At 54.9% G+C, this 27,862-nt stretch overlaps 3 protein-coding genes across 6 annotated transcripts; all 3 read right to left on the reverse strand.

Moving 5' to 3' along the window:
* Positions 1–1,773: 1,773 nt before the first annotated feature.
* EVA1B (eva-1 homolog B) lies at positions 1,774–3,849 on the reverse strand. The gene is made up of 3 exons (XM_065697894.1): positions 3,662–3,849; positions 2,482–2,596; positions 1,774–2,404 (listed from the first exon to the last, which is right to left on the reverse strand). Exons 2-3 carry the CDS (start codon positions 2,546–2,548, stop codon positions 2,004–2,006), a joined length of 468 nt encoding a protein of 155 aa, XP_065553966.1. The 5' UTR covers positions 2,549–2,596; positions 3,662–3,849; the 3' UTR covers positions 1,774–2,003.
* A 374-nt stretch (positions 3,850–4,223) lies between these two features.
* On the reverse strand, positions 4,224–26,382 carry STK40 (serine/threonine kinase 40). 4 transcript variants are annotated; one of them, XM_065697889.1, is made up of 12 exons: positions 26,281–26,382; positions 20,596–20,708; positions 18,549–18,668; positions 17,571–17,656; positions 16,901–17,044; positions 15,704–15,931; positions 14,839–14,891; positions 11,931–12,046; positions 8,725–8,869; positions 8,255–8,374; positions 7,204–7,288; positions 4,224–6,446 (listed from the first exon to the last, which is right to left on the reverse strand). In XM_065697889.1, exons 3-12 carry the CDS (start codon positions 18,658–18,660, stop codon positions 6,228–6,230), a joined length of 1,308 nt encoding a protein of 435 aa, XP_065553961.1. In that variant the 5' UTR covers positions 18,661–18,668; positions 20,596–20,708; positions 26,281–26,382; the 3' UTR covers positions 4,224–6,227. The 4 variants fall into 4 exon arrangements, with proteins under 4 accessions (XP_065553961.1, XP_065553962.1, XP_065553963.1 ...); XM_065697890.1 differs by lacking the exon at positions 26,281–26,382 and adding an exon at positions 23,984–24,195; XM_065697891.1 differs by lacking the exon at positions 26,281–26,382 and adding an exon at positions 22,623–22,861.
* A 642-nt stretch (positions 26,383–27,024) lies between these two features.
* Positions 27,025–27,574, reverse strand: LSM10 (LSM10, U7 small nuclear RNA associated). Its single transcript, XM_065697895.1, has one exon. It carries the CDS (start codon positions 27,572–27,574, stop codon positions 27,203–27,205), a length of 372 nt encoding a protein of 123 aa, XP_065553967.1. The 3' UTR covers positions 27,025–27,202.
* Between the last annotated feature and the right edge of the window lie 288 nt (positions 27,575–27,862).

The raw sequence follows: 27,862 nt of genomic DNA on the forward strand, positions 1-27,862 counted from the left end.
TGCCAAGGCCAAACCGGCCCCCGCAGTGACAAGCAAGTGAGACTCACACGGGTGCTCTGGGGCATCCGGAGCTGCCGGGATGCCCCCAGCACCGGGGCGGTGCTGACGCAGAACATCCCTGCTTGGTCCATTCTGTGCCACTTCACCGCCTCCACTGTCCCCAGGCCTGGTGGTCCCCAGCCCAGCGCCTCAGACCCAGAGCGGGGCAGAGCCAGTGATCCAGGTAGGAGCTGCAGCCATGCGGGGCCACGCTTGCACCAACACCGCGCTGAGCTCTTTGCCATCCCTTTGCCATCTCTTTGTCATCTCTTTGCCATCCCTTTGCCATCTCTTTGGCACCTCTTTGCCATCTCTTTGGCACCTCTTTGCCATCTCTTTGTCATCTCTTTGCCATCCCTTTGCCATCCCTTTGCCATCTCTTTGGCACCTCTTTGCCATCCCTTTGCCATCTCTTTGCCATCCCTTTGCCGTCTCTTTGGCAGACGCTGACGGCTTCAACTCGGTGCCGGTCACCACGGCCCGGCTCAGCCACCCCACAGCCACCCGCCCGCGGGTGCCGGGCCAGCGGCCGCCCAGCCTCAGCCCTGGGGGTCCCTGCGGTGGGGGGCACCCCCCGGGGACACCGCGCAGCGGCGCGGGGCAGGCGCTGGCCCCACCGTGGAGCCCGGAGGTGCCGGCGGCGCCGGGCCTGGAGCAGGCGCTGGCCCTGGGGGACCTGAAGGCGGAGGTGCGGTCCCTGCACATCCTGGTGGACCTGATGCGGGTGCAGCACCTGTGAGTGGGGCCGGGGGGGTCCGATGGGGGGGTCCCCGTGGTTCAGCACCCCCGGCTCTGAGCCGCCCCTGCTGCGCTGCAGGCGTGACCTGGAGGACCTGAGGCTGGAGCTGGGGCAGGAGCGAGCCAAGCGCCGGGAGCTGCAGGTGAGTCCCGGCGCGGGGGCTGCCCCGTGCAGGGCCCCCATTGCCCCCCATTGCTCACAGCCCCCCCCCGCAGGCAGAGATCGAGCGGGTGAGGAAGGCGCTGCCCTGCTGAGCGCGGCGGGGGCTGCGGGGCCCCCGGGGCTCGTGGTGCCGGTGCCGTGCCCGGCTCTGCGCTGGATGGGGCAGGATGCTCAGCCCGCAGCCAGCACCGAGGCCGGGCAACGGCCCCGCGGCTTCGGGACAGAGCTGGAATAAACGCGTTTGGGTGTGGAGCGCTGGGCACCCACAGAGGGGCTCTGCTGTGGGCTGCGGGTCCCTATGGGGGGGGCAGAGCCGGGCTGGGGGCGCCAGCACAGGATACCCGGCCCAGAGCAAAGGTCCCACCATGGCTCAGGGGTCCCACCACAGCCCGGGGCTGGGCAGCGCCGCCTCCTCCTCCTCTTTCTCCATCTCCCGCACCATTTCCCAGCCCAGCCCCATCACATCCTGGCCTCCAGCCAGCGGCGCGGGGCTGGGAGAACATCTGGAAAACATCTGGCTCCTGCCGGCGGGACCGGCCTGGGAAGGAGCTGTTTTCATAGGGGGCTGGGGAGGGGGCAGCGGGGCTGGGGTAGCGCCGGGAGCAGGGGCAGGATGTGACCGAGCCCCGCGGGGAGCAGCCCCGCATCCCTGGGGAGCCCCGCAGGGAAACATCCGCCAGGGCAGGCCCAGGGCGGCGCCGGAAAGGATCCGGGTGATTTTAGTCGGGCCACGGGAAAGGCTTCGGCTTGGGAAGGGGGTGGCTGAAACCCCCCCCCCCCCACCCCCCCAACCGGCACAACCCCCCCAGCACCGCACTGAGCCCCGCGGGGAGGGGAGGGGGGTAGAACAGCACCATGTTTGTGGGGCAGGACCCCCAAAGCTTACACGGGAACAGCCGGATGTGACCCATGGGGATGGCCAGCGAGGTCTGTCCCTGTCCCTGCCCCTGCCCCTGCAGGTCCCGGTGCCCGCAGTCGTACCAATGGCTCAAAGTGCATGGAGGGGGGAGGCCTCCAGCGCAGGGGCAGGGAGCAGCCCCTCCTCGCCCTCCAGCTGCCGGGGTCAGTAGTAGTGGCCGCGGCCCAGGGTGCCGGTGCCCAGGAGGTCGGGCTGGCCGTTGCGCCAGATCTCGCGGATGATGCGCTCCCGCTCCTCCAGCCGCTGCGCCTGCTCCAGCTCCTCCGCGGAGGTGAACACGTTGATGGCCGCAGCCCCGTCCCCGGGGCCGTGGGGCTCCAGCGGGATCTCGGTCACCGGCAGCAGCGACTCGGACGCTGCACGGTCAATGGTGTCCTCCTCCTCCTCCTCCTCGTCTTCGTCCTCGTCCTCGTCCTCATCACTGAGGGGCCTGGGGCGGCGCGGGGGGGGCCCGCAGGACAGGCGCAGCACCAGCAGGCACAGGGTCAGCACCAGCCCGAAGCAGACGCCCAGCACAAAGTAGAGCCCGAAGCTCTCGGGGTTGGCTGTGGGGAGAGCAGAGGGGATGAGGGACGGGTCCGGGGGGGGCCCCAGGACCTGCCCCTGCTGCGCCCGGGCTCACCTCGGATGTGCGCGTACGCGGCCATGCTGTTGCTCAGCAGCTCCATGTCCCGCCGGCGGCTCTCCATCCTGCGCCCGGGCGCTCAGGGGCTCAGGGGATGGCGCTTGCTCCGCATCTGCGGACACAGGGGCTGAGCGGGCGCTGCCGGGGACCCCCCGAGTTCCTCGTCCCGCTCAGGGCCGTGCCAGGCTCTGACCATGCCCCAGGGGACCCCGCTGAGCACCCCCAGGGGAGGGTGCCGGCTCCAGGCTGCTCCCTGCAAGGCTGCGCCCCAGAGGTGCCAAACCGGAGCCGTCCCGTTCCGCCGCCCCTCGTCCTTCCTGCGGGGCCGGGACGGACGTGGCTCCTCCAGGACGAGCGGATCCGCGGCCCGGGGCCAGGCTTCGCACGCCCAGCTCGTGGGCGCAGGACCCGGGGCTGAGCTCTCGGGGGCGCGCAGGAGCTGGTGCCTGCGGGCCCCGAGGCGCGGGGCAGGGCCGGAGCCGAAGCGGCCCCAGAAACGCTCCTCGAGGGAGGAACGAGGGAAGCCGCGCAGGAGCTGACCCAGCAGCAGCGCCGGCCCCGAGCCGCGGGGCCGCTCCCAGCCGGGCCGGGCAGCCCCTGCCGCCGGCGGCCCCGGCTCCAGCAGCAGCATCCCCAGGGGGTCCGGGTGCCGTCCCCATGGGGCAGCCGCGCCTCCAGCCCCTGCCCCTGCAACGGGGCCCGCGGGGAGCTGCGCGGCCCTGCGCTGGGGCTGGAGGGGCAGAGCCCCGCCGTGGGGCTCCCCCAGAGCCCCTCCAGGGGCAGAGCTGGCCCTAGGGCCATGGGGTGCCCGTGGCCACAGGCCGGGGCGGGGTGGGTCTGGGGCTGGCACAGGGTGCGAGGGAGCCCGGAGCTGGGCAGGAGAGCGCCCGGATCCCACCCTGGAGCCTGCCTGGAACGGGATCACGCCGGGATCTGCCCGCGGGCACAGCCCCGGAGCGCTCAGCCCCGGGCTCCCCAGCACCGAGCCCTGCGCTCCCCGAGCCCCCATCCCCGCATCCCCAGCACCGCGCCCTGCGCCCCCGGCCCCGGGTGCCCCGGCCCCGCTTTCCCCACCCCAGCCCCTCGAGCGAGGGCCGGGGCAGGGCCGGGGCACCCGGAGCTGGCGCTGGGATCCCTCGGGACGCCCCCTCCGCCCCGCGCCGGGGCCGGTACTCACCGGAGGGGACGGGAGCGCAGCGGGGTCCGCTCGGCGCTGCCGCCGCAGCAACAGGAAATGGCTCGGAGGCCGCCGGCGGTCAGCGCTCCCCGCCGGAGCCAATGGCAGCCCCGGCCCGGCTGCGCGGGGCCGGCACCGGGGAGCGCCCCGCTCCCCCGGGACACCGCGCTCGGAGCCGCCCCGGAGCGCCAAACCCCCCCCGGCAGGATCGGGCCCCGGGGAGGTGCGGGGCCGGCAGGGCCCTGCCCTGGCCGGGCTGGACTCGGCCTGGAGGCTCTTTTACAGCCCCGTTGACGCTGTTGGAGCAGCCCAGGCCGCGCAGCAGCATCCCGGGGCCATTGGAGCCCAAGGGCCTTTACCGCGCTGGAGCAGCGGAGGTCAAGGGCTCTACCCCACTCACGCCAGCCCCGGACACAGCCCCGGTGGCTACGCTGGGTTCAGCCCCCGGGCCAAGCAAAGGGCGCAGGGGGCCCCATGGGCCCACCCTGACCTGCTCCGCTGCATCCCCTACACCCAGTGCCCCCCCCGCCTCCCGCCCCGGGTCCCCACGGGCGCTCAAGGCTCAGGTCTGAAGTTTTATTGCCGCCATGCAGGGGTCGGGTCGGTGTTGTACAAAAATAACGTCTTTATACAAAGAGGTTTTTCCTCTATTTCTTTTTTCTTTCTCTTTTTTTAACTCTTACAACAGGCTCCAGCCCCCCCACCCCGAGGTCCCTCCACCCCCCCCAGCCCCTCCTGCCTCCCCTCTTCCAGTTCAATACCCGCGAGTTACCGGTGCGCAGGAACACTGGGCATGGTTGAGCCTTGCAGAGCCCCCCGAGTATTGCTTTAACTTTGGGGAAAAAACCAACAAGAACACCAGAGGTGGGAGCGGGACGGGAGAAACCAGATGGAGAGAGCAGGGCCCCAAGGGGGGAGTCCCTGCGCTGCTGCTGGTGGCCCAGGGTGGGGGGAGATGGGCACCCATTGGGGTGTGCTGGGCCAGACCCACCGGTACAATAAATAAGGCTAAGACTTGAGGCTACTGGCTCAGCTGGCCGGGGCTGGGGCCGCTGTTGGAGTCTGTATTAGTGTTCACGAGTCCCTGCCCGCCCGCTGCCGCGTGGCTCCGGCCAGGGCGCAGGCAGGATGTAATGCCCGATGCTGCCGAGGCGGTTCAGGTCAATCCCTCTATCCCCACAAGGACACCTGTAGCTGGCCCAGGCTTAGACACAGTCCCCGTCGCCAGGCCGGGGCAAGAGAAGGCAACAACACGCTACAAAGAGATCTGCTACTCGCTCCCTAGGGGAGCCGGCCCCACAGAGCAGGGTCAGCCCCACAGCCGGAGGCCAAAGCGGCTTTTCCCACCCCTGCTCACACCGGTCCTGGTGCTGGGGGTGATGCTGGAGCTGGGAGCAGGCAGGAGCAGGGGCTGGAGGCAGGCAGGGAAGCGCTGCCTTGAGCGAGGAGCCCTGGCTGGGGCACTGCGAGGGCCTCTGTGTGAGAACAGTTTGGCTGGCAAGACAGGCATCCAGTTCACAGAATGAGGCTCAGAAACAATCGGTCCTGCTCTCAGCACAGGCAAACGCTCTTCCAGTGGCACGAGGTGACAAACCGGGACCTCCTTCTCCCGCCCCAGCGCCGTGGGGGGGTGCGTGGCGAGGCTGGGATGGCAAGATCAGCTGGGGAGCAAATACAGCAGAGACTTCAGCCAGCCCCTTCCTAACTCTAGGCAGATTATTTTGGGAAGCTTTTTCACATTATAACTCATATATTATATCTGTACCACAACTGAAGTGTGAAAACGCTAAATCAGAATTAATGCAATTTTAACTGCACCTTAGGTAAGCTACTGAAAAATAAGATTAAATCATATAATCCTTACGAAACTAAAGAATCAGTGAAAGGGGGGATAGGGGCCACGGCCGGCCAAGTCCTGGGGAACCTGTGAATGAGGACCAGAGCCGATCTTTGCCTCGTGCCTGAGGCAGCCCTGGTGGCACCAGGGACCACGAAGGCCTTGGCGTGTTGCAGGGTCAGACAACACGGCCAAAGCAGGTGGCACGTTAGGGACAGGAGAGAGATCTGACGCAGGTGAAGGGGAGGGGAGGGTTCAAGGAGTTCTTCCTCTTGAGAAACCCCGGTAAATCTGAGCTTATTCAAACCATACGGAGCGAACGCCAACGAGCCGACTCTCCGTGCCGCACGGCCGCCGCTTGGGCCAGCAAACCAGCTTCACCCTCGGTCGTCTTCTCCTTTCCCACAGGCTTTGCTCGATCCAGAGACCAGCATGGTTAAAAAGACAAGAGAGGTAGATTACAGTCATGATTAAAAGCAGATTAGTCATCTAGGCTTCGATTTAAAAAACAGATTCCAGAAGATGCCAAGAGGTTGCTGCTTCCAAAACTAGCTTTTCCCAAAAGTCTTCTCCCTCCAGAGTGAGTGTGAGTGCGTGTCCCTGAACAGAGCTCAGAAGAATTGCTACATTATTCTCCATCATGGGACACGGGTATTGCTGTTGAGCTGTAGTAGGCGACGTGAAAGGCAGACTGCAGGATGGTGCTTGTGCTCTCGGACGGGCAGGAAGCTACTTCCGAAGGTACCTCTGGGCCAGGATCGCTGCGTCCAAAGGGTTCATGGGCTGAGCATCGTGGCCCAGGCGTCGCACTGGGGGGATGTTCCCAAACTGCCGCTTCTGTAGGAAGCTCTTGGCCTCATGCAACGTGTTCTTCTCCTCAGCCAAGAGCAGCTGCTGCCTCATGTAGTTCTCGAACTCGTACTGCGAGCACTCCTCCGTCACCTTCACCTGCCAGAGAGCCACCGTCAGAGCCACAGCAACGCGCCCACAACTCCCCTCCGATGGCCCTGAGCTACCACGGGACAACTGGAGTCTTAACACAAGACAGGACCCGCTGCCTCACACACAGTCATCAATGGCACCAGGAGCAGAGGTTTGGGAACCTCAGTGGCTCCTGACGCAGCTCATCCCAACCCTGCCGGCCATTCAGAGGCTGCAGCTGCCTGACCCCAGTGCTTGCATCCCCCCGAGCCCAGCGGAGGGATTTCTGATGGCAACCCTGCAGCATCGGAGGTAAAAGCTCCTCCAAGGCTGTCCCCAGGCAGTGAGGTCACCAGAGCTGGCACTTCCAGCAGAAAACCTGCTGGCAGTGAAGCAGGATGTTTGCTCCCATCTCAGAGCTCACCAGGGAGCCTGAGCCAACCCTGCTGCCTCTTCCCAGCTCTCCCAGCACATGCGAGCTCTCAGCTGTGTGTGAGGGAGTGAGTGCTGCTTGGAGAGGAGCAAACTGCCCTCAGCCAGCTCTGGTGCCAGCGAGCTCACTGCCAGGCAGCAGGGATGTGATTCCTGGCCCCAGCAGCACGAGCCTTTCCTTTCACTGCACAAGGTGGTGCTGGACCCAGCTGCCTCATAGAGCAGCAGCCACAGCCGGGTCCTCACCCCAGCTCAGGGGCCACACGGTGCTGCCATCTCTTTCCATTACAGACAGACTTGGCACAGTGGCATGGAAAAGCAGTTCCACGGAAAGGGAAAGAGGAAAACCTACCTCTTGAGGGTTTTCTGGGTTAGCCACTTGGTCGTCGATGTCTGGCACCACTTGCAAAGGGCCACTCAGCGAGGACATTGACTGCCTGCGGGGAGAGCACGGTGTCAGGGATTTGGAGTATGGCACCCAACGCCCCAGCCAGGGCAATCCCTCCTGGCTGCCCATGGCTGGACACCAGAGCGTGACAGCCCTGCCTGGCTGCCACACCAGCTACTGCTACTAAAGGGTGCTATCCAAAATTCAGCTTCCCTGGAATAAAATTGTATTCCAATCCCTAGAACTGCTCCCCACTCCCCTTTACTGCTTGATTTCAAACAGGATGTGGAACTCTACTCTTGCATAGGTAGGAGCGAAAACAGCCACAGCTCCAAAAATCACAGGCTTCACTTGCTGACTCAACAGGCAGCACAAGAACTTTGCCTGGGCATGCTGTGCAGCACAGACAGAAGGTCACAGGGCTGACAACAGAGTGCTGCACCGAGCAAACACCACCAGGATTGATTTATGCTGGAGCGTGCTACTGGAATCTCATCCCGGTTGGTCCATGCCAGTCCTGGAGTCAGATTTACCCGCAAAAGCATCCGCCGCTGCATATGTAGTGCTCCCACCTGTAATGGCATCTCCTGCTCTTCCACTCTGGATACGTCATGCTTGCTTTTACTTAGCAGAGAACACAGTACTAATTTCTTGCAGGAATTGTGCACATTTGGCTGCATCTGTTTCTACATGGAAGTTATCCCTGACCATTACACTTTAAAAAAATCAGATCTGGGGAGCACAAGGGGGGCCCAGCACCAAAGGCCCTCCTCTACCCCAGTACTTCTCTGTAGTGCTACTGCTTTACAGACTCCAGCCTCGGTCACAATGGCAAGCATTCGTACAGGCCACTCCAGACACCAGTGGTTGAGACACAAGATCTAAAGACTTCCTTTGCAGTTCTCACAGCCTCTCCTCTGCTGTCCTGCTTGGCAGCAGTCTGCTGGCCACAGCTGGAATAACACAGCCTGTGGCCAGAGACACCATGTTCCTGCCTCTCTGCTCTAGCACATACCACGATGCTATGATGGAGCTGAGAGAATCCAGCACTTCAGAAGCTGTCAGACGCTGCTGCGGATCCAAGACCAGCAGCTTTCGGATCAAGCACACAGTGTTTTCTGAGACCCGTCCATCCCTGCAAGACAGAACACACGATGAGCCTGAGGGCCCGACAGGGGCAGAGGCAGCAGGAGCATGGACATGCTGAGAGCACAGGTGAAAGAGCCTCCATCACTCTGACCAACAGATCCCAGAATTAACCAGGAGGTTGATTCCCTCTCCCTGCACCACACAGGACCTTCCTCACCATTGCATGAGATGTCCCAGGCTCCTTGGTGTCTACCGCACGCAGTCTGTTCTCATCACTGCTGTGACCCGCAGGGGCTTTGAGTGAAGCCCCCACCAGCTCTGGCTGTCCCAGTCAGGCCCAGAGCACCTCCTGCACAGGGACCAGGGGAAGGGCTCCCCGGGCCAGGCTGTACTCACTCAGGGATGTTGTACTCGGCAGCCTTGATTTTGCGGAAGAGCTCCTGAGGTATGCTGTCGTAGAAGGGGAACTGGCCATAGAGCATGGTGAAGAGCACCACTCCCAAAGCCCACATGTCACTGGGTTTTCCACGGTATGGCCGTCCTGCAGGGAGCAAGGAGACACAGAGCAAGAGGCTTTACAACACTGCTCACCTCTGAGGCCCTCCACCGCCAGTAAAGGCTCTCAAGTAACCTCTCGTGATCCTTTTTTCTAAGCATTCATCAAAACGCTCAAGAACTCCTATTACAACACACCAAGAAACTCTTCCAAAGGTGCATCCTTTGGGAATCAGCAAATTGTTCATCTCCACAAGGGTCTCTTTTCCCTTTCCATGCAGAGCAGGGCTATTCCTGCTGCAAAGAGCATCAAGTAACCGGAGCCAGCACAGTACGCAAAGGAATTCCCACTTCACTCCCCCTCACCATCCCTGCAGACTGTCACTGCCAGGAGCCCCTGAGGCTCCACAGATGCATCCTGATGAGAGTCTGGGTCCAAGGAGAAGGGAATTTAAGAGCCAGTGAGTAAAAGGCAGGGCAGGAAATAAAGCCTAAGGACAAGTGGACTTCTGGTGAAGAGCAGTCCAAGATTAATGCCAGCCTCACTGCATGGGAGGCTGGTATGAAGTGCAGACTAAGACCCCCTGATCGAGCCCATCGAGGTGGGACTCCGCCTCTGGGATGGATCCAGCAAGTGGCCACTGGAGCCTGCTGTGGAGCCATGGAGAGTGCAGGAAGCTGCCTCCTCCAGAGGCATTCCCAAAAGCTGCTGCAACCCCAGCACACCCTGGGGTTCACTCAATGGAAACACTGGTTTAAAGCCCCTTCAATCACACCGCGAGCCAGCGAATGGCAGCATGCACGAGGGTCAGAAATTAAACTCCAGTGCTGTGCCACAGCACAGGACTGAGGGAATGACTTCCTCTGACTCACACAGTGAGTCACTGCCGCAGCATTTGTTATTTGTACTAATTATTCTTTGCTTTATACGCTCAAAAAAAGGCACCTCTCCCTCCTCCTCCAGCTTTTCCTGCTGTAACATTTCAGCAGCCACAGAATGCAAACCATCTCGTAGCAGAAGACAGATTCTCTTGGAGACTTCAAACAATGATTAATTCTTCAGGCGTTTTAGCTTCCAAGAGGCACAGAAGCATTAGCAATAGAAACAGAGGGTTTCAGAGTCTGAAGGTGGTGGTGAAGCCTGGAATGTCCTCAAGTTAACTCTTCCCTCAGCACTTGGAGGAGAACTGCAGACTGAGCCATTTTGGAACAATGTTTGCAAGAGCAGAGGATCTGGCTGCACAGATGCCATGCAAGGAAGATCTCAGGCCAGGTGGTGCTGGAGCAGGATACAGTCCTATAAGTAAGGCTGTACCACACAGGGTCTTGAACAGCCTCAGCTGTCAGAGAAGTCAGCAAAGAGCCTGCTCAGTTCCTTGTGCTTCATGGCCCACAGGCAGGCCAGTCAATCCACCAACAAGAGAGCTGTGAGAACAAAGTGGGTGCTTGCAGGCAGGCTGTGCTGGCTGGGAGGGTGGAAGGGATGAAGTCCAGGACAGAAGAGTACCCTGGATGAGCAGGAAGGAGCAGCTCCATGCAGCCTTTACCAGACATCAGCCACATGAGCTGCAAGTGCTCCAAGCTCCTGCAGAGCAGTTGGCTCGTGTCATCCATCTGGTTACAGGGGCCTCAGGATATCCTGCAGAACAGGAAAGGCCTGCAAAAAGCACACGTTCCACCTCCCCGCCTGCCTCTGCTCCCTTCCTGGCTCGGTCCTGCCCAGGAGGGAAGCAGCTTCAGACCTGCCTGGCAGATCAGGACGGAAGAGCTCAGCAGTGTTTGATGCTGCTGCCTGTAAACCTGACAACAAACTTACAGAGAGGAGTCCATCGGGTGTGGAGATTTCAGGACTACCTCCCTCCGAGGGCATTTCTGAAATACAAGAGCTTGGGATACCAGAAATGAACAGCTCAAGTCTTCAGAGTGTTTTCAGTATTCCAGATGTCATCCTTGCATAGATAGATGCACTGGCAAGGATTCTTCACTTCACTGGCAAGGGCTTTCACACTATATGCATACCAGTGGGTACTGCCCAATGCACTGCTTGTCCAGAAAGCAGTTGGTGCTGATAAGCTACTGGCCAGAGTTTCAGGCATCATCCAAACACTAGCTGGGCACTTTGGATGGATAACCCTTGGTGGGACGCATTGGAGGTGATTCTGGACTGCAATGTGTGGTCCAGCTTCATCCAAAAGGAATTTTATCTGAACAGTATGAGACAATGCATCATAACTGAAGTGTACAGAGATGCTTTAAAGGCACAGCCCCAGCTTTAAATATACCTTTCAACACTAGTCCAGCTCACCTGGATGAGAAGAAACTTCCCCTCAGTCACTACACTGACAAACAGCACCACCACTCAGCTACTACCAGCACAAAAGCTATGACAGCAGCAGACCTTAAAGCTCATGCAAAAGAAACCTCCTGAAGCAACTAAACAGACAAGGAACCACATCTGTGTCTGAAAGTCCCCTGCACTGGAAACAGTTAAAAGGTGGGAGGACATCAGGGAAAACCGTTCTTTGCCAGACTCCTGCTTAAGGCCTCTGCTGGAGACAAGACATAGCCCAGACTGCTGGAGACAAGATACAGCCCAAACAGAATGGCTGGGCTGGCCTGGTGTCATCATCCCTTTATTTTTAAGTGACTCCTTTCCATCAGGTCAAGAGTTCCCTCTGGAAACGAGCAGCAGCTGCAGCAACTGCTCCTCTTAGTGTAAGGCCTGAAATAAGCTGACATTGTGGTGGGATTTGGACCGAATGCCTCTTAGGCCCAGGGATTTACCTGCAGCTTAAGCAAAGCCTGAGGAACAAGAGTCAGACGTGGGAAACAGAATATCTTGTCTGCATTCAGGCTTAGGAACAGGCAGGGAGCTTCTCATTAGCTCTGAAGTTCAGACTAGCCTTAAGAAAGAAGTTATACTCGCTCCTTCCCTCCATATACTTTCCCAGTTGGAAAAACAGAGCAAGTCTCATAACTGGACCCCAATTAAGAGGCTCTCACAAGAGGCAGGTTATGTACAGGAACAGAACTAGGGTTTCTTTTATTGTCAAGAGCCACAAATAAGTGAAACAAGCTTGAAGTGTGGGGCTGAGGGCATTGCCTACCACTGAGCACATCTGGGCTGATGTAGGCAGGGCTCCCTCGCTGGTCCTTCAGCAGGTCATCCTCACTCACCAGGTGCTTCCCGAGACAGAAGTTTGTTATGGTTATTCGATGAGTCCTGCAGAGAATCAGAAGGCATCAGTGAACAAGGAGCATCCCGCACAAGCCAAACTGCACAGAGGAGTGTGTCTATGGGGCTTTTGGGGAAGCTTGAAGCCCTGGGAAAAGGCAAGGGGAGCTGCAAGATCAACTCCATCCCACAGGGGAGGGATTCCACACTGGTCCACACGGCCTGCAAGACTCTTACAGGGGGAATAAGAGAATCTCTTTTACAGCTAGGGACAATGTCTACACCCAACCTGAGCGGCATGTGGCTGTAAGCCCAGGGTGCTCCTGTAACTCGTTCACCTTGCAGCCACGCAACTGCCCTTTGGGCAGCCTCCACAGTACCCTGCAGGCATCCCCAGCACCACGACCTGCACTTGTGTGCTTGCTGACCACTGCAGGGCGAGAGTGTTAAAGGAGAACTTTAACTGCTGTTTCTCTCCTATGCTTACCAACCGTCTCTAAAAGCATCTTCTCCACACAACACGTTCCGGAAGCTGAGGGAAAATCCCCTAAAGAAGGACTACCCAAGCCTGGCCTCCACACATTGTTTGCTTATGTGTCACCAGCAGATGAGCTACAGGACCTTTGATCAGATATAGGAGAACCACTTCTGTGTTACCCAACAGTCCCACAGCAGGACTGTGGTGGCTGTTTTACCTGATCTGCAGGGCCATTCTTCACACCCAAGTATGCAGAACAGAGAAAGTCTCATCAACACCCAAAAAACCTCCTACAGAAAAGGTGAGAACTGCAGGTACGCACAATGTCTCTATTAAGATACCCCTGCTTCTCTAAGGTACTGCCAGCACCAGTTAATCAACATGAGCTCATTGCAAAACTACTATTACATCTTCCATGTCACTCAGATAATTTGAGTTTTAAGCTACAACTTAAAGGACTGAGCAGCAAAACACTGTCTGGAAGATTTCTATATTCTTCAGAAGTTGAAGAACACAACTAGAGCCTGAGAGAATGAATTAAATCCAGTCACAATAACCAAGAAGTATTTCCAGCAAGTCTACCAGACAAGTGAAATAAAACCGAGTGTGGGCTGCCAGTGGAGAGCTGATTATTAAGACAGACTTGTGTTTAAGAAGTGTTAGCTTCAACTGTCAAGAGACTTCCCCGGCTGAACAACAATCTGCAGGATTTAAAAGACTAAGTGTTCTAAAGGACACCAAAATGTTCAGGGTTGGTTGGTTGTATTTAGTCACTGAAATCTGAGCTAATCTGTAACCATCCAAGTGGCTAATGGAAAAACCTGTGAGGCTTTCACATCCCCATCTTGTGGGTGACAATGAACGAGGGACCTTCATTAGCCCAGGGTGTAACTGGCCTGGTTTGGATGTTGCAGTGATCTGTAGCTACCTTCCTCCCCCGCCAAGAGGAAAGACCTGCCTCTGTTGTGAGCACGGCTGGAACAGAACAAACGCTTCTGATCAGCCCAAATGGCTGGTCCTCTCCATGGTGATCTATTCTTACGCCTCACCCACCCTTTCTTATGACTCACTGCTGTAGAGGCTACAGTTTTCCTCACCGAAGCTGATGGTCTTGCTAGTAAAAAGCCAAAATATAGTATGCAATAAGAGAATGACTTTGAAAGCGTGTTCACAAAGCTTCAAATCCCTCCCCATTCCTGGTAGTGGGGGCCCCGTGTGCAGCTCTCAGTGGGATGGATACTCCGCTGCACACAGAAAAGAAGGGAAGCCTCTTTTGTCTGCCTCTGCCTAGCAAGGAGAATCAAAGCAGCAAGCAGCAGATAACAAATGTATCTTAAAGCAGGTCTATAGAAACAAAACTAGTTACAGGTGGCCCTGAGAAGCATTAGATGTTGTGCGTGTGTGTGTGGGGGAACCAAGAAGTTCACCCTCAGTAGATAAAATGTTTGCTTTCAAACAGTAGTAGAAAGAAGAAAGAAGCAAGCTGTGACCACAGTGAACCTGCAGGCTTTGTACAGACTCTGGAAGGCTGCAGACCTCCAGCCTTCCAGCTTTTTATTCGTTCCACAAACCCAGACAGTGTGAAAAGACAACGAATTCCACTCATTCCTAAAGTCAGAGCAAAATATTTAGGCAGTAATGTAACACTGAAGGACACAGCGGAGTATCTGAAATGGGACTTGCCAACTAAATCACTGCATAACCCAAGACAAGTAAAAAACTCCAAGGAGCCACCAAGCAAAGCATCCGCTACCACCACACCTCTCACTCGTGTTAAACTCCTGCCCTACTGGGCTGGTCCCGCCTGTGCCTGCGCAGCAACCCAGACACCAGTGCGTTAGAAACTGGGGCTTGCATCAAACCCACTACTAGGAACAAGGAAGCCATTTCAAGCACAAATACAGACGAGACAGAAGAACTTTTGTTTAGATAAGTAAATATTTTACTGCTAGCAAAAACACAGCAGTGCAAGAGTCAAAGATCGAACACTGCTGCGATTATAGTACAGGCTGCAGCGGTGGGAATTCCTTTAGCACGATGGAAAAGTGAATTCTGGGAACAGAACCACTTACCACATTCTGATTTGTTTTAATAAGTATAAAATCTCTCTTGCAGATTTCTGAATAAAGTTTAGTTTTCAGAAGCCAGCGTCCTCAAAGAAGTGCTGACACGGGGTCACTAAGCTCGGTGGAAGAGTGAACTATCCTGGTTGGGCTCAATTCATTTTTGGAGATGAACTCCTGTAACACTGAACTGGATTTCAGCTTGCTTCCATTTCCCTCGCCTTTCCCACTCAAGTGCTGCCTTTGTGTTTGTAAGAAATAGAAGTAGCTTAGGGCAACTGCCAGCTCTGCAGACTTACCTTTTGTTTAGCACCATGTTTCCTAGTTTCAAGTCTCTGTGCACAATATTTTTCTGTAAAATATATAACAGCACAACATGAGCAAACCCATATTTGTTAGAGAGGCACAAATTCAATACCTGACAGAAGGACCGAGTATCTTTTGAAATCATGTCATCACTCTGAGAAATAATCCTGATCAAGGTTCCAAGTCAGGCTGCATCCCTATGCTTTGTGCACTTCATTTTGGATTCTGCTTAGACCAACAGAACAAGCAAATCTGCTGCTCTGAACACAAGGACAGACTTGACTGCAACCAAGAGACCTGAAACTGAAGGGTCCAGGCTCAGTAAGACCAATACGACAAGCATTCCCCCAGAAGACACGTGCTTCACTGCTCTGCCAAGGACGGATGGGTGTCCCTTCTCAGAGGGTAAGAAGTCAAAAGGCAGCAGAGCCTATTTTTGTTACAGTAGTTTCTAGTTCATTGATCTCATTCTGCCCTCAGAAATCAATTCTTACATTGTGATTTATTTTGCTTCGAAAGGAAATAGCTTGAAGTGCTTCCTGCATTTGATTAGCCTCTGCTCTTCTCGTTGACCACCCCCTTCTGAGGTTAACAACACTGTAGTTCACCCGCTCTGCATTTAGTCCAGCTGGCCCCTTTCCACTGTCAACACATGCTGTATTATCATCCAGCAACTTGAAGGGAGGGGAAGGGAACGCTCTTTTATGGCTTGGGGCATGAGGTCTTTACGCAGAACACTCTTAGAGGGAAACAGCTGAAACATCCATCCCCTGTAACCTCACCACTGCCCGCACCAGGAAGTTTTACAGCGTCTATTATACTAACATGGGAAAGCACAAGGGGTAACAAAGCCCTTACCTTATGTAATGCTTCTACCACTCGTACCACATCATAAAATATCACTACCGTCTCCCGCTCACTGAGTCTCTTCTCTTTAATGACATAATGCTGCAGATTGATCAGATCTGCTGTTTTGTCACTGAAATCATGGGCACAGAGACAGTCTAACACGAGACAAATGCGCTTCTTCATTTTCCTGACCATTCTGTTTGCTTCTAGATCTTCTATAATTTCACAAGCTCGGTCCTAAGTGAGGCAAACAAATGAGCAATAGTTCAGGGAAGCTCTCTGGGATTATGTACTTACATACAGAGCACTGGAGAATCAGTAACTATGTGGTGATCTCAAAACAAGCAAATGCAATCATAGTGCTAGATCTTTGCCCTGAGCTGAGATTTCAAAGAGAAGATACATGATCCCTGCTTAGAAAAGACAGAGAAACTCTGACTGGCTTCTGTCAGCACTGATACACAGAGAGCTTTTGATAAGACCTAGAATAACTGTGTATTGGTGCACACTCTGAATACCAGGGATCCAACATGTTAGTAATGAGAACAGGAATCTTAAGACACAGGAATTAGCAGTTCTTCCATAACATGAAGCAGGACACAGCGGAGTTGGACATTTGGCTTATTAAAGTTATACTACAGATGACCTCAAGTGAAAAGCGTGTCGATAAGATTTAACCAGCAAGCATGGCAACACCAGCATCCAAACCAGTAATCCCTAGCAGCCCATCACATCCATAAACAGCTCTGAAGGCATTATCAGCAACACAATTCACTCACACGAGACCCTGATGGGCACATTGACTAGTTTAACTTGCTGAAACAGTTTCTTGGCAGTTTGTCCCCTCTTCCAAGTCATCGTAAACCAGTACAAAAAAGCACAAATTCAGTTCCAAAGGGTTCTCTGCTCTGTAGGCGCAGATTAATTTGCCAGTGAAGCAGCTATTGTCCTCTTTGAAGGGGATGCTCCTGAGCACCTGCCCCAACTTTAAATGTCCTCACATTTCCCAAACCCTGTTACACCCCATTTAACTCTCTAAGGCCCCTTCCACCCACTTGTTTGAAGCAGCAGTGGTTAACCTCAGTGTGTGCTGGTAATTCTTTACACACAAGAACGGGGTCAGCATGAACTGTACATTAAACAAAAGCAACTCAAGCCTAAAGCAATCACTGGCATTCCCCCAACGTGGACGGTGCCCAGCTGTACCTGAAAGAGCCCATGGTGATGAACCACTCCTTCCTGGTTATGGAGCAGGGAAAGGAGAGAATACTCCGTGTGCAGCAGCATCTTGCCCTGTCGCTCCTCCTGGGTTTCTATTCCTTTATCACCCCTTTCTTCTAAAGTGAGAATCTTCAAGAAAAGGGAAAAGACCTTTACAGTTCCCAGAAAAACCCAAATGCTCCCAAACCATTCTCATTTTAGGTATTCCCATGTGTTTAACAGCTGATGCAATTGCTCTCATGTTTGCATACTGGCCACACAATGCCTGAACTAACATCTGTGCAGAATGCACAGCATGAGCTTGATTTGGGGGGATTGGCACTAGATGATCTAAGGTCCCTGCCAACCCATCCCATTATTCTATACTTTTAACACAGAGAAGCAGCTCAGGTGCTTTTTGCAAATATCCCAGGTGATTTTTACTCCCCATTGGAGTCACTCCCATTTCAGGCCAGTGGAGCAGATCAGAGGAGAGCAGCACAGCAGCCACAGAGGCCTCATCTCAGGGCTAATCTTGACACCAGATCTAAGCTTGGCAGAACTGCAGCCGTTTCTGAGAGCACCCTGCTGCAGCCTGCACCACACACCACTGCAAGTGCTTCTGCTGAAGAAGCAGAAGAGCCCAAAAGATCTGGAAACCCCCCTGTTTGCTTACCTTCAGCTGATAAAAGTCATCTGTCCCATCCTTTCTTGCCAAACACTGAACAATACTTGGCACAGGGGAGTTACCTAAACGTGGACCTAACAGCACAAAGCAAAAACAGACTTGTTTTCCTTTAAGCAGCAATGACTAATTCAGGGTTACATCAGTAGGCAAGTGTCACGCACTTTAGGTTACTTTAAGTTCCTTTTTCTTTCCCCAGAGATTAAGCACATTTCCACAAATCGCTGTCTGAAGAAAGGAAACTGGTCCTGAACTCAGAGCTTTTTGCACAAGGTTTCATTTGTTCACTGGAGAAACACTGAACAAGAGCCCACACAGGGCAGAGCTGCTTTCAGAAATTCAAATTTCTGCATGCCTGAACCATAAGGCTTCCCCATTTACCAGCAACACCCATGGCAACTGCTGTTACCACACCTCTGAACCCAACTGCCACCTCTGCACGGGGTGCAGATTATCCCAACTTCAAATTAACACAGCCTCCACTCTTTGGTCTAAATCAATCAGCTTCCAGTTGATTATCCATTGGTTTCCACTGTGAAGTCCATCAGGGTTTTGACAGTTTACACAACTTATTCTAGCAGCTCTTAAAAGCTAGCAGAGTGGTCTGGCCTTGGCACATACCACTTATAAGGACCACCAATGCATTATTAAGATGCCCGCATGCTGATCTGACAGCACATTCCAGGCAAGCAGGGTCAAACATCTCCCTGGAGCTCTAATCAAAAAGTTCCCTCAATGAATTTACTGACAAAGTTTAAAGCCCTGCCTGCCCTGTGGTATTCATATTACAGATCTCCTCAGCGTGACCAGAGCTGCAGAAGCTCCAAGGGCTGCTGCTCTTCTCCATCAAGTGAATTGTACTCTTAAGATGCTAAATTCTGCATCTGCTTTGCCTCATTTTATAGTGCCTTTATCATCAGCCTTGCAATCGGTAGCTACACTGAAGAACCACCTCCCCTCCCTGCTTACCTAGTATAAAAGGGCCCGCTCTCTTGGCATTATTTCCAGAAATCCCTGTACAAAGAGCTTTTGCTTTAGTGGATGTTTCCCCAGCTCCTCTGTCTGATGCTCGTCGCTTCATCCTTGGCTCTTGGAAGAGAAAGAAGATCACATTTGGTGAGCAACCGAGTTAGTTTCTTCCACTACCCCTTATGTTGCACTGGAAGGCTTTCACGTCCTGACGCACTTGTGTCTCTGCCTACTTGTGTTTCTACAAAAAAGCTATGGCTCATTACTGATAGACCAGTTGTGGGCTGGAGGCTTAATGCATTTTGGAAGGTATAAATCAGCCTCATTATTCAGAGCAACGTCTCCTACAACAGTTGTTTGAGACACATAGTGGGAACAAGTCAAAATAATTAAAGCTTGTTTTACAGCAAAAACGAGTTTGCAGATTAACATATTCCAAAAAAACTCTGGAAGAAAATGCCTAAGTTATCCTTCCGTGTGGATGCCTGCTTCTGATTCAGCCTATTGGCTTTTGGGGGTTCATTCATGGAAGACTGCCCACCAGGCATCACCGCAAGCTCACTGAGTAACTGAAGGCTCAAATCTGTTCCTCAAACAGCCAAGAATACACAAAACTGACCATAAAGAGAACACCTTTCACCTTTTCCAGCAAGGTGACAGAAGACAACAATGCCGCTTACTGTGCAATTCAGTTCATTTAACAGGGATTTGCCCACAAATATACGTCGAGTCTTAAAATAAAGTCCCCCCTCTATTTATCCCTCTTTAGGCTCTAACCTTTTTACTACATCTCCATTTGTCTACATCCAACACAGCTGAAACTTGGAATCCAACATACAAAACTATCCCTTCAGTCCCCACGTGCAGGAACCGATGCAGACTATTACCTGCCTTCGATGAATATTCCAATGAAAGGAAACACTGCGGTGCCAATACATGTGCTCCCTGACACCACCACTCCATGCAAAGAACAATTTAACCTATTAAATGTGAATCTCATGATTTGCATCCAAGTATCCAAGGTCCACACATCACTACAATTCAGTGTAAACAAGTACAAGCTTGACTCACTCCTACTTATTGCAGAAAACCTGATTTCCAACATGCATTTTCTGCTGCTTGGAAATCTAGAGTTTGTGGTGGCATTGCAGAACCAATACCTACAAACTAATTCAAGCCTTTGACAACTGCACCTTTTCCCCCAAAGGAAAGTCTTGTTTCAGTTTAGACCTCTCACGCTCGCTGCTGGCCTGGCCTTCACACACTGCATCAGGCAGCTCCATCAAACTCAAGTTTTGTTCCCAGTACACCTCCTCTTCACCTTTATCACTTGGAAAAGAGCTTCAAAGACTTTCACAAAGCTCTAGCCACTAAATGCTGGTGCCCCAACTGTTCAAAGAGATTTTTACTGGGGTGGGGGGGAGAGGAGGAACTGTGCACAGAGCCATTTCCTTACTCTCAGCAAGTCAAAACCAAGCCCCAGGAGTCTTCCCTTAGAGGTTACTACAGCAGACAGGGAAAATATTTTGGGGTTGCACTTGAGAGTCGCAGTGTTTCACCACGTAAGAGACTGATAAATCACTGTGCTTTGAATGAAGTTCACCCTCTGGCAGCCCCACCCTTTCTGTGGACACAAGCGTGATCTCATTGCATTAATTCATCTAGTACCTGTCACCCAGATCAGAGATAGCACCAGATAAGGTGAGAAGTCTTGCAGCAGACTTGGCATCTCTGCACTACAAACTTCCACTGACAGAGGAGCACTGCCAGGCCCAGCCAGCTGAACAGAACAAAGTCCTGCGCCCTGCATGCTCCTTGTTCTGTTCATTCCGCATCCCTGACCTCATATTTGATTATGCCTTATAAAATTCTCCACTCCTTGCAACATCACCAGCATCATCCCTGCTGGAAACGCATGAGTAACATCTCCACTGGAGAAACCCCACTGCACAGCAGCTCTGAGGTAATGACCCTTGTGCAATCCGAGCTGGATCGGGATCCCTGGTGCAAACGGCGTTATCGTAAACAAAATAACCGGAGGACTCACGTAGTTCAGCATCAACTGTATCTTTATTCTTCTTCCAAACTAGGTTTTCCAACGTCTCAGGAGACTGGAGTCATCACCTTGGAGAAGGCTGGATGGTCGAAAGGTCCAGGACTCTGTAATGCGAAACGAGATACACTTGATGCTGCGGTTCTGGGTTATTCTTGATTACGATAACGTGGGATGCACCAAAACTCCTCAGCTTGAACCATCTGTGTTTATTTGGGCTTAGAAAAGGCCTGAAGCTCCCAATATCATGTGAGAGAGTAAAAGGGTTCTTGAGGTTCAGTCCCTGAAGAGTCACGGACGCATGGCCCTGCGCAGCAAGACAAATACAGCGCCAGTGATCTCCAAAGGCATTTTGTGATGTGAGAGCATCAGCAACAGAGCAGAAACAAACACGTTCTCCTTTTTAACCTCCACCACATGGTACTTGCTTGCCTGATTTTAACAGGATCTTCAATAGAGCCAGGTTAGCAACACTGCCACAGCAGAACCTTCACCACTGGAAGCAATTTTTAATCACGGTAAGAGCTAATGCTTACAGTCTGGACTTGAACAGAAGGATTTCTGCAAATGGCAGAGAATAATACAGTGGATTTTATTCTTATCAAATCCCCACTGCAAGTTAATTCCTCTTCACAATTTATATTTGGCCTCAAAAGGATAAATCAAACTAATTCTACTTAAATTCAGTGCTGCTCAGGAGTTCCATCTGGCCCCACTGAAAATGAAAAATACAGGATTTCAATCAGACACCCTAGAACTGAATCTACATCACCTTTACCAAACGCTTCGTTTAACCCTTCGTTAAACCAAGCTGCTTTACTTCACCCTGGATCCAGTTAGATCAACTGTCAAAAGCACAAGGAATGTTTGGGGCATGGGGACTGCATTCCCAGCACTACCCCAAGGCAAACAGCACCATCACCTGGTCCTGGGGCAGCTACCAAAGGTCTTCCCGAGTTAAAGTACTGAGGCTACCTATGTTTTGAGGAACAACACTCCCAGCCGCTGCTGCTGGCAGCCCCATGCCGGCAATCCAGTGCTTTCAGAGCGAGTTGTCTTGGCACTGAGAGCGAGTGGAGGTGTCCCAGTCCCTTGAAGGGCATCCACCGAGTGAAACATCACAGCTCCCTCACACAATACTTGTAAGAGCAAGAAAAGCACCAACACAACTCGGCTATTAAAGACAATCCCATGGCACCCACAGCACTGCCAACCCCCTCTCCCTGCTCCCTATGTGGTTCCTGCTGCATCCCAAGGGCAGCAGAGCCCCACAGAAGCCTCAGGGGCCCTCAATAGCTCCCAGAGGGTTTCCATGAGCACTTCAGGATCCTCTTGAGACTGGAAGGAAGGATGGCTCGATAGAAGGAAGGTCCCAGAGGGAAGCAAACCAGGGCAGCTGCTGTGAAAAAGCAGGAAGACTGTTCCCTTTTCTGCACATTGTGTAACCCCAGGCAGAGCAAGGAAATTGGTTAAAAGGGCACAGGCTTCCCTGGGTCAGCCTCCTGCAGAACGAGTGACCAGGCTCTAAGCACAGGATGGCCACCAGGAACAGTATTTTGAGGCCAGGCTTAAGGCAAATCTTAGAACAAGAACAGCAATGACCGAGGATCCCCCCTCTGCAGCTGTGAGCAGAAGCATCAGCCCTGAGCAGGACCTGTTGAGATGGGTCCTGTGCCATGAGCAGTGTGTGCTGAAGCCATCTGGACATGCACTGGTCATGGGAGCCCTGCTCCCTGCCCCATCATCTGTAACAGAAAAGATCTCTCTAGTTACAAATCCAGCACTAAAATTCATTGCTTAACTTCAATGTCACACACACAATACATCAAGCATCTCACTGGAGAAGTGTTTAAGCCTCTTACTGTGCTAGCTCTGACTTTAATACAATTATTAATCAAATCATTTGGAAACCAAGATGGCTTTTAATTACGTCGCTTAAGGAAACGGTCTCATTCCCAAATTACTGCACGACATTCCAGCGCCCAGCAAAACAAAGAAGGAAAAGAGAAGAGGAAACTGACCTTTTCATCTCAGCTTAAAGAGCAAGCAGGTCCCACAGTCCAGCAGCCGCGGCTAATAGCTGGAGCAGGAAAAAGAAAGCACCTTTGGGGCGTTCACGGGATTACTCAGAACACAGAAACGAGTTAAGGCACTGGAGCAGCTGATACAACCTCCACGAGAGGGTGAAACGGGGTGGTTGGTATTTACACCTCTAGTGTGATGACTGGCAACCCCAAAGGTGTCCAACCCCACTGCTACAATCTGCAAGGGAGGCAGTGGGAGACCTGATCCAAAGCTTTCTGTCCCACTCTCCCTGTCCTCTCTCCTCTCAGCCAGTGCAGGCCTCGGCTATTGCAAGAATAAAGCTAAAACTATCCATTATTTAGCAGTATCAGGGTGCACCTTTTACAGCCCGAACAGCACACGAGGCAGGATTTATCAGTGGTGCCGAACCAAAGTTCACCTTCAGCCTGGCTCACAGCACATTCCTGCTCACAAGATCCACCGGTTACAACCTAAAACCCTACATGGTCACTGCCATTAGATGAGCACGGTCCGGCTTCCCAGCAGGGGAACACGCAGGTGGGTATCGCTGCGAGAAGCGGCAATCCCAGAGTGTTGCCACACGCCTTCTCCAGGCAAACCCGGCTCGGGACAGCTCAGAGCCGAGTCATCAGAGGCTCCATTCCCATTGGAAAAGCTTCCCAGAGAACAGGCGGAGTTGGGATCAGCCGGGCCTGCGGAGGAGTCACCGGCTGAGGGATGACAGGGAATGTTTGCCAGGTAGATCCCAAGCAAGTGGAAGGAGGAGCGGCTGCAGCCGGGCACAGGGCACCTGAGGGAGATTGCACAGGAACAGAGCCACCACCATAAGTGCTGGAAGTTTTAACTGTTCTGTAAGGGAACAGTAACACAGAGAGCCCATGAGATGACTCAGAGCCACCAGCACAACCCAGGCACCGCTGCGTGAGCCCTTCCAGGAAGGGAAACCTTCTCCAGGAACAGAGGAGCCCTGACTCAGAGACTTCTTGGAATCGCACGGACTCATTCAGGCTTCTTCCCCAAGCAAGAAGTTCACCCAAAACCAGGCACAGAGCTTCTCTGACCAAAGAAGAAGGAAGAATCCCAAGGTGCTGGCACAGCACAAGGGGCTGGGGCACCCCCATGCCCTTGGAAGGCACCTCATGAAATAGGAATTTGCCAAGCTTGTGCTTCACAAGCTGGGAGGCAGGACCGCCTCCGGCAGCCCCTACAGACCCACCCCAGAGCCTCCTTCCTCAGCCCAACCTGATCATTAGCTTCATCCCAGTCTGCGAGCAAGGTACAACCAGCACTTCGGAGGCTGTAGCGCTAAAAGGGTGCCCAGCCCAGCCTTGCTTACCTCCCACATCTAGCTGTGGCCAGTCTCCATCTTCAAGGGTCAAAACAGGCTTCCAAAGGGCAAGTCAATCATCAGGGAAAGCAAATTCCTTCCTGCCTCCCCCCCCAACAGGCAGCCAGGGAAACTCTGAAGCACAGGATTCCAGCGACGTAATTACAGTGCAAGCAAGCAACAAGCTGGGCTTTCTTTAAACCCTTCTGATGCATCAACACATGAGATAGCCAAGGACTCATCTCTGGGAGTTCCCTCTTTGGTTACATAAACACCAACTTCAGCTTAACCCCTTCCTGCTGAAGCACAGGCAACATCCGCTGGGAACAACCCCTGCTCCAGCCCAACATCCTTATGGCAGGGGCACCACCGGCCGGGTACAGCACAAGAGGAGAGCCTGGAAACCCAACTGCAGCGCTTGGCCCTCACCCGAGGCTGCACAATTCACTCAACACAGGAGCTCCCAGTCCTGGGCTTCTCCTGGGCAGTCGCTGCCCTTCCCATCAGCATCAGGTGAGGTGTGCTTTGTGTTACGAGCTTGTATTCTCCCTGCTTATAGCTTCTGTACATTTAATATCCCACAAATGCACTGCAGCAGGACGTGCCTCATGCACACACAGATTAGCGCATGACTCGCACACGTGCACACACTTTCTGTACAGGGAGGTGTGGTTGCTGCCTTTAACAGGGATCTACTCATCCAGCCCTAGCTAGAGAGAAAGAGATGTACTTCAGCTATCTACATACGCTGCCACACTAATGTTACTACCATTGCCAGCATGAAAGCACACAGACACGACACCATAAGGTCACAAATGTGCACCTAAAAGAGTGTTTCTCATAGACTACAATGGGCATGGAGCCTCCTCTAGTCCAGCCAGGGCTCCCAAGCTGGACTACTCCCAGGCAGGAGCAAGGAGCAGGCCCAGAGCACCGCCTGGATCTGCAGACAGATAACGCATCCCTCCCTTAGGCAGAGCACAGTGGGCACTTCAGGCAAAATCAACAGGGTTGTCTTTAAGCAAAGAGCAGCAAAGCACCTACAGGCTTCCCTCTGTATAGCTCCAAAGGAGGGGGTTCTGTGATATCCTGGGGATAAAAGCAGCTGAACACGAGGGTGCTTTTAAGTAACGCGATTACGTGAACAACCCATCAGTGCGGATGCCATGGGGAAACAATAAAAGGATGTAGCATAAGTGCTGCAGCATCAGGGAAGCACGAAACACGTCCTGCACCCCGTGGCACCAGCCTGGAGCTGCTTCCCAGCGGGCAAACTTTACCCTTCCCCTGCAAGGCACAGCTCAGCCAGGCTGCAGGCACCCCACGAGCCCTTCACGTGCACCCAACCCATGTCCCTTCTGCTCCAAAGGGTGCCCAAGTCCAGCTCAGCCCTGCCACGCAAGGCACTGGCTTCTGCTCCAACTTCACCACTCTCCAGACACAGTCTTGCAGCCCGAGACAAGAGCCTGAGGTGCCCGGCACACCTACACGGTGCAGTCTGTGCTGAGCCTAAGCCTCTAAACCAGCAAAGAACTGTCTCACTAACGGGGCAGCGCATCGCTGCCATGGCAGGAGGAGGGAGCAGCTGACCCGGAGCAAGACAAGCCCCCAGGTCCTCATGTCACGGGGGGGAAACGTGCTCCCTCCAGCAGCACCATCAGACCTTTAACACGCAGGGCAGCAGCAGAGCTCCCACAGCCAGAAGGCAACAGAAGAGGTTCTGAAGGAGGAAACCCCCAAAGGAGCCCCCTCATCCTCCCCAGGTGAGCTCAGTGGGGCAGGCACCCGCGGCCAGCTCCGCCTGCAGCGCTCGATGGGCTTACTCATTCTCTGTCGGAGGACAAGCACCAGCCACTCACTGCCGACACACGGGCGGCTCCTCCTCAGCGCACGGCTCCCGGACTACTACAGCGAGAGCCCCCTGCCCGGACCGAAAGCGAAATCAACACCGAACACACGGCGCTGGCTCCGGCTGAGCCCCGGCCCTCCGGAGCCGCGGGGGGGGGGCTTCCCTCAGCGCGCTGACCCCGGCCGCGCACACACGCCCCGCTACAAACCTCCCCTTCACCGGCGAGCGACCGGCGCACCGGAGGCAGAGCCGCCCGCCCCACAGCGCCTCCGGAGCAGCCGGCGGCCACCGCGCACGCACCGGGAGCACCGGACACCGGGACCCGGAGCCCGGCCCCTGTCTCCCGAGGCCCCAGCAGCGGGCGGGCTCCCCCGGCCCGGCGCCGCCCGGAGGCCCCATGGAGCACGCAGCAGCCCCGCGCAGCGCCCGGCCCCGCTCCCGGCCCGGCCCCGCTCACCCATGGCCCCGGGGCCGGCGCGGCCTGCGCTCGGCTGCGCGGCGGCAGCCACCTGACAACGGAAGTGACGCACGAGCCACCGCCCCCTCCCTCCCAAAACGCTACTGCCCCGCCTCCTGGCGGCCACCGCGCAGGGAAAAGACGATGTTGATTGGTCAGCTTCAGACAGCGCCCGCTGCGATTGGGATACGGCCCCGGCGGTGGGCGAGGATACTTGCGGCAGATTTTGATTGGTTGAGGCGCAGACACGAAATAGACGCAAGATTTGATTGGCTGGGGAGGTGCCACACCAGTCGCCGATTGGCTCCCGCGCACCGGGACCCCGCTGCACGTTCCCTGTCCCCGGCACGGCCTTACCCCGGGGGCTGTAGCCCACCGGGAGCCGGTGGGGCAGCTCCGGGCACACGTGCGGCGGCCCGAGCTGTGCCAAGGGCGACGGAGGAGCACGGAAGCAGAGCCGGCAGCTCCAGCATCGCCCGCTGGGTGCCCCGGGCAAAGCCAGCCCCCTCCGCTCCGCGCTCAGCCCCTATCCCGTGGCCCTCTTCCCATTGAACTCTTAGGGGACAAACCACAGCTGACCCCATCCCCAGCTCAGGACCATCCTGCACGGAACTGGACAAGGGGCAAGCAAACCATGGGCAGCAGCAAGCCCAGGACGTGGCTTTGGCGAGAAGAACTTTGCTTGGCCACCACGAGACACACAAGTAGCTGCCAGCAGAACAGAAAATGAGCTGAGAGAGCAAAGACCCTTTTAAATGGGGTTATTTATCAGAAAGAAGAACCCTGCTTCCCTGTGGGCACTGGCCAGGGGAGCAGCAGAGCCCCATGTGCCTGGGGGGGATGTCTGGGGTGAGATGTGGAGGTGGCTGGCAGTCCAAAAGGGCAGGTCCGTGCTGGCCCGGCTGTGGGCAGGGCCGTGGGCTCACTTGTACTTGGCACGAGGGAACTCCTTCCTGCCCTTGTCACGGCCCCCGAAGTAGCGGACCCTGTGGATGGCCTGGAGCTGCTGCTCGATGGTGGCCCTGATGTCCACCTCGTCGGGGATATGGACGTAGCGGATGTTCCTGCCGGTCACAAAGAGCTCGTCCAGCTGGTACACGGTGCCCTGCCTGTCCGTGAAGGTCACCTCGGCCAGACGCATGTTCATGAAGGCGTCCACGCTGGTGATGCGCCCCGTGGCCGTGCTCTCGTCACGGAGGTCCACGGTGGTGACGTGGCCGCACAGGCCCTGCAGCAGGATGACCAGGCTGTTCTCCGCGATGGTGCGCTCCTTGACCGAGTGGCTGACCTCCATTGCGTGCCTTCGGCTGGGAACAGGGAGACACCAAACTGCATCCCGGCTGGATACCCCCACCACTGGCCAGAGCCACCTTCCTCAGCATCCCTGCCACCCTCTGCGCACTCACCTGCACCCTGCCCCTCTCTTAAACCCCTCATACTCCCCTTGCACACTGGGACCCCCACTGCCTCCTCCCTCACTGCCTCCTCCCTCGCACACTCCCCCTCTCCCAAATCGCTCCCATTCTCCACGTGCCCCCCCTTGCACACCGCCCCTCTCCCGTTCTCCATGTGCCCCCCTTGC

Source organism: Lathamus discolor, chromosome 18 (genome assembly GCF_037157495.1).
Source record: "Lathamus discolor isolate bLatDis1 chromosome 18, bLatDis1.hap1, whole genome shotgun sequence".
Classification (NCBI taxonomy): domain Eukaryota; kingdom Metazoa; phylum Chordata; class Aves; order Psittaciformes; family Psittacidae; genus Lathamus; species Lathamus discolor.